The 6,010-nt window shown below is 47.8% G+C and overlaps 1 protein-coding gene across 1 annotated transcript in view; it reads left to right on the top strand.

The window, feature by feature from the left end:
* Positions 1 to 5,451, top strand: part of AZIN1 (antizyme inhibitor 1) — a 21,350-nt gene extending 15,899 nt beyond the window's left edge. Inside the window, exons 6-11 of the mRNA XM_010159898.1 lie at positions 387 to 468; positions 1,541 to 1,615; positions 2,653 to 2,803; positions 3,366 to 3,484; positions 4,001 to 4,215; positions 4,778 to 5,451. Of these exons, the coding sequence (XP_010158200.1) occupies positions 387 to 468; positions 1,541 to 1,615; positions 2,653 to 2,803; positions 3,366 to 3,484; positions 4,001 to 4,215; positions 4,778 to 4,889 (754 nt within the window). The 3' untranslated portion in view covers positions 4,890 to 5,451. The remainder of the gene's footprint in view (positions 1 to 386; positions 469 to 1,540; positions 1,616 to 2,652; positions 2,804 to 3,365; positions 3,485 to 4,000; positions 4,216 to 4,777) is intronic.
* Positions 5,452 to 6,010: the final 559 nt, after the last annotated feature.

Here is a 6,010-nt window from a genome sequence, read left to right on the forward strand (position 1 = left end):
TGAATGGCCTGGGAGAGAGGGTATGCAGGCCTGGCAGGGGTTGAGAGAGCGAGACTGCATACAGGTGCTGTTGGCATTGGCACCTGCTGGCGATTACATTTTAACCACTTTGATAGTCAAGATGGAAAGATTCAGTAAATCTCTTATTTACTGAATAAGATGAGGATATTCTAAGACATTCCTAATGCTACGAGCAAGACAGGCCTCAAGTAGAAATCCCGTGGCATAGAGGGTAATCATCTTCCGAGCTGCTGCTGTGCACAGTGGCGGTGTGATAAGCGCAAGCTTGTCTTGAGCCACCGGGGAGCGCATAGCTTCCGTTGCTGCATCAGATGGTGAAACAGTCTGCTTGGTCAGTGTAGTGACTGTCTGTTTACTTCTTCCAGGTTTCACGTTTCGGGCTCTTGCGAGGAACTGCAAGCGTACATTCATGCTATATCTGATGCTCGGTGTGTGTTTGACATGGCTGTAAGTAAATGTAGACACACGTGTTACAGCAGGGGGTCTGTTCTCTTCTAATCGTACTAACAAGCCAACTACACTGCTTCCCAAATATTTTGGTGTAGGAAATTGAATTGTTAGTAAGGGACTAAATACTCCATTGTGAGACGTGTGGTAGAGGTAAAACAAACCTTACAGTCCTAATGGTGGGGAAAGGTTAACAAATACTGTCCCGCTGGCAGGCAGCAGCCTTGTGTGCTACTTTCAAATCAAAAATTAGCTTCCTGCTTTTGGTAAAGGCTGTTTGAGATTCAGATCTCAGTCCTGCCAATGCACAGTTGACTCCTTAAAGTGTATTAACATTTGTGTGCTGGCATTTATTATGGTGGAACCACTGATCTGGTGACCTCAGAGATAAATAAGCATTGTAAGAAATAAAGGTGGTGTACTGCAGGGGGGAATATCCAAATTTGGAAAAAAGAGGGATGGATTTGTTAGATGCTTGATGACTCTTGTAGAGTCTTACATGCTCTGTGGGTATTTCTCACATTGCAAAATCCAAGAATCCCCAGATGTTCTCTGAACATCTGTCTTGCTGTAGATGAGAAGCTCATGAACGCAATGGAGAAGGCTGCAAGTCGCTTGGCTCCCCTCGGCGCATTAGCTGTGACCCGTACCGTGCAGAGGGCAACAGAACAGCAGCTCTCGCCCATCCCCCTGCGGACAGGTCGCAGCAGAACTGTCACCCAAGCACCACCTGCGAGGCTTGTTACGCACAGTTGTAAATCCCTCTGACTTTGTTCTGTCAGAATGCGCCTGAACGTTCCGACAGTACGGTCGGAATGTAACAAATGCCACAAGATCGGAGTTGGCGTAGCTGTGGGACTTCTACCTGGGAGTTGTGTATCTGGCCCCTGCCATCCTGGTGCTGTTACAGCAGGGTTTGATGGAGCTGTGCTTGATTTGTTACTCCATCACTAGGCTGCTGAGTGTGCTCAGGAGTGTAAACACGTAGAAAACAGCCACAGGAAGGAGCAACAAGACATATTTTTTACAGCTATGGTTGTCCGTTTACTTATGTTCTGCCTATGCATTTTAGGAAGAATTTGGCTTTAAGATGAACATGTTGGATATTGGTGGGGGCTTCACAGGTTCAGAACTTCAGCTGGAAGAGGTATGCCATGTATTGGAAGTTAAAACTTGCTTTGATTTAGGAAATTGAAGTGTTTAACCTTCAGATTGCAACTAACATCGATAGCTGAATCCTAGTCTAAATTCCATGTTAGGCTGTAATTCATAAGATCCAAATAATTTGGTTAATATTTGTAATCATGGGTAGTGTAATCAGTCTTTGGAGGTGATCATGGTTTCCTTTTAATCCTGTTCACACTGGGTGAAGGCTGATTTAAGCGTGTCAGATTGAATGACTGTTCTAAACCACTTTACTGGTGGCAATGCAGTTTTTCTGGCGGTGTAGCTGTCCCACTGGTTACTGCACTGTGTGGTTTGGGCCAGGATTGCTTAGCATGCTTTGGATCCTAAACCGGCCTGCTGCTGTATGAAAGCTTCTGGTACTTTGCTTTAGGGCTGAAGAGTAAAGGTTTAGCCTTTGATTTGGCCCAGGTGGGATCTTCAGCACGCAGTGGCACGCAGCAGAGTGACCTGTTCACGCTGCTGCGTCGTCTTAAAGACGAGCTCCTTGAGTGTAGGCCCGTGGAAGTCATTCAGTGAGAAGTCACTCATAGCAACCAGGGCTTTTCTTCCCTGGTTCTAACTGTTCTGTTACTTGTCCGAAATACTCTCTAGTCTTGGCTTAAGATTGGAGCGTCAGTACTGAATAATTCCGTTTCTGAAACGACAGCATTCAGAACTGATCACAAAAAGGCCCTTTCCTTGATCTTCTGGGTTCATATGTCATCTTGCGTTATCTGTTGTGCTGGAAATGGCTTGTGCAGCCCCGAGCGTACCACGATTGAACTCTGGTTGGGAGGAGGGATGTGGTACTCGGACTAACAGAACTCAGTCCTTAGTGTTCCACAGGGACCTGTTTTCTGATCAGTTCTGTAAATTTTGGACCTCCACTTCTCGGAGGACAGAGGAACCGAGTGAGCTTTTGGTGCGCTCGCTAGAAGGGTTGCTGGTTGGAAGCGTGCGTGTGCAGCTGATACGTCCATAAGCAGAGTTTCATTGGTCCTATGTCTGACTTCCTAGGTTAATCACGTCATCAGGCCGTTGCTGGATGTCTATTTTCCCAAGGAATCTGGTGTTAATGTGATTGCAGAGCCTGGCTGTTACTATGTTTCATCTGCATTTACACTAGCAGTTAACATCATTGCGAAGAAGAGCGCCGAGCCTTCTGGAGGTAAGGGGCCGCATTTCTTTGCACGCTACGGACTGGTACAGGTAACTGCCCGCCTCGACTCAGGCTGGATGCGTTTTGTCTCCAAGTATTTAGTGCATTCTGTACGCTTGCATTGTAATCTGCCTCTTGGGATCTGGCCCTGTGGTATTTGTGTTTTGCCGCCTTTGTTCCGCGTGTGTGGTGCTCCGTGTTTCCTTGCTAGGCGTGACTTCTGCAGGGTCAAACCTACACTGGCCGCTCCACAGAAGGTGTGGCAGCAGGCTCTGTGGTACAGCAACGTGAAGGGTATCGCAGAGCGAGCTGCCTCTCCCCTGATGTAGAAATTGGGTTTATGCTCTTAACGCTTTCAGTAATAATCACTGCTAATTTTATTAAGCCTCACGCTTAATGCTACGACCGAATTGATCATCTGGTCTCACACGCATTACTCTGCTCGTAGTTCTCCCGTTCCAGTATATACGGAGCCCCCTTCTCAGGAGAAAGCAGCTGACTTCAGTAGTCCTTTTGCACTCTGACTTATGACAAAAAGTGCATGCAAGACAACTTCTTTTTTGCCTTCCAGTGGAGCAAACCAGGAATGATGATGAACCAGTATTTACATATTACATAAATGATGGTGTTTATGGTTCTTTTGCAAGTAAATTGTCTGAGAAACTGAATGCTATCCCAGAGGTTCACAAGGTGAGCACTTCCATGTTTTTCTTCCAGCCTTCCAGTACCTGAAGGGGCTACAAGGGAGCTGGGGGGGGCTTTTTACAAGGGCCTGTAGTGACAGGACACGGGGTAACAGGTTTAAATTGAAAGTGGGGAGGTTTAGATTAGATATCAGGAAGAAGTTCTTCCCGGAGAGGGTGGTGAGGCACTGGAACAGGTTGTCCAGAGAAGCTGTGGATGCCCCATCCCTGGAAGTGTTCAAGGCCAGGCTGGATGAGGCTTTGAGCAACCTGGTCTAGTGGAAGGTGTCCCTGCCCATGGCAGGGGGGTTGGAACTGGATGGTCTTTAAGGTCCCTTCCAACCCAAACCGTTCTGTGGCTCTATGATTTTTCAGAGAGGGGCCTTATCACCCCTACAATTGTTATCTATTTAATGTGTCATACGTATGAAATAGTATACACTTATAAAATTACTTCTTTATATTTGAAAGTTTTCTTACTAAATAAACTGAAGCCTGACTTACCTGGCTCATTTCCCTGTAGAAATACAAGGAAGATGAGCCTCTGTTCGCAAGCAGCCTTTGGGGTCCATCCTGTGATGAGCTTGATCAGATTGTGGAAAGCTGTCTTCTTCCCGAACTGAGTGTTGGAGATTGGCTGATCTTTGATAACATGGGTTCCGGTACCCTAGGTGAACAGTCTGCCTTTAACGACTATCAAAGGCCGCTGATCTACTACATGATGTCTTTCAGTGACTGGTAAGAGAACGCCCCTGGTAGCAGGAAGGTGGTTTTCGCTTCAAGCTACGCTTGGCCGCAAGCGCACACTCTTGCGTCTGAGGGCAGATGTGGGAAGGTGCAGCTGGGCACGAGCGCGCCTCCAGTTTGGATTTGCGCTGCTCTGACTTGGCCAAGGCTGAGCTGATAGAACTTCTCAGGGCTGACAAAGGAAAAAAATGGTAGCTGTCGCTGAGTCAGAGCCGCTCACGGCTTGGTGTCGGCTGCTGAGGTTCCCCGCTCACAGCTTGGTGTTGGCTGCCGAGGTTCCCCGCTCCTAGTAACGGCAGCTCGTGTACAGTGCTCGCATGGTCGCTGTGGGCGGGGAGGGCAGCACCGCTGCTTCGCCCACGCTGAGGGGGGTGTTGGCCAACCTGTACTGAGGTAGCCATGGCCCCTGCGCTTGGCCAGCGGGGCGTCCCAGCCTTCCCGTGCTGGCCAAGCGCTCGCACTCTCCCTTCGGCTGCTGCGTTCTGGGCTGGTTTTGGATGTGAACCTGTGCCTGAAAACTCCTCATTATGACTCTTGTCCTTTCCTGCTGCAGGGATGAGATGCACGATGCTGGAATCGCTTCAGACACACTGATGAAGAACTTCTTCTTTGTGCCTTCGTGCGTTCCGCTGGGCCCGGAAGACCGCTTTTCCGCTGCAGCTTAAACAGGCATTAACGCTTCATTTAGACCTGCAGTTGCCAGTCTGTAGTTTGTCTGGTCAACATTCCAGCGTGGGAAGAAACGGAACAATCTTGAATTCAATTCATTCTCTTCAAAACTTGAAATAAAAATAGGGATAGCTAATGGGGACCAGGCAAAACAAGCTGCAGCTCCAGTTCACCGGGGGGCGGGAGGGTTAGACGGTGTCCAAATTCAAAATCAAGTTCATTCAACCCCTGAGCGTTTAAATATGCAACAAAATGGATGACTTAGTGGAGATGGAAACCCATCACCTGGGTTCTTCAACCGTTTACATACAAGTACACAGTTTTTATACTAAGGATTCCTGTTAGAAAAGTCTTGTAAAGTTATTGTCTTTTGCCCGGCTGTATCGGATGTCAGTGGGGAGACCAGTGTGACTTCATTAGGTGTTCAGTGTATTTAGAACGTGTAAATTTGTGCTTTGAACTGTAGTTTAATAAATGTAAAATTGCATCGTGGTACCTGTTGTATTTGACCCTTGATGTACCCCCTTGTATGATTGCAATAAAACTTTGTGTAGATTTTACTGCTTTTCAGGCGAACGGGGGCAGGGGTGGAGCAGAAGAGGTAGGGGTACAAGAGGAGGGGTAGCTGCAGCGGTGGGGAGAAGCCTTTTCTCCAGCCCTTCATGCCAGCTTGGTCGCTTCAAGGTCCTTTTCCTGTTACCTTCCCCTCATCAGAAACCTGCCTGGGGGGGAAGGAGGAGAAAAGGGGGCTCAGAGCTTTGAAATGGCATCAAGTTGTGGATCTTGCAGTCAATCACTGCTTTTAACCCTTTAGTTGGAGGTAAAGTTTCTACCTTTTGGTTGCAGGGAGGTGTTTTCAGGAGTGAAATTTGTCACTGGAATTAAACATGGAAGTAAAAGGCAGTAAAGAGTGACAGTGGGAGAGCTGGTGCTGGGGCTGTTTTTAGCCATCTCTTACTAGGTATCCACATGTTTCCAGAGGTCATAGGTGCTTCAGTCTAGCAGTTGAGGCCTTTGGACAAGGCACAGTCTGCTACATGGTTTTTGACCAGTTTTGCTCAAAATGCAAAGCGGGATGGCTTCTGTATAGCACTTGGAACATGGGTGGCTCTGTCAC

Source organism: Eurypyga helias, unplaced genomic scaffold (assembly GCF_000690775.1).
Source record: "Eurypyga helias isolate BGI_N326 unplaced genomic scaffold, ASM69077v1 scaffold38119, whole genome shotgun sequence".
In the NCBI taxonomy this organism is placed as follows: Eukaryota; Metazoa; Chordata; class Aves; order Eurypygiformes; family Eurypygidae; genus Eurypyga; species Eurypyga helias.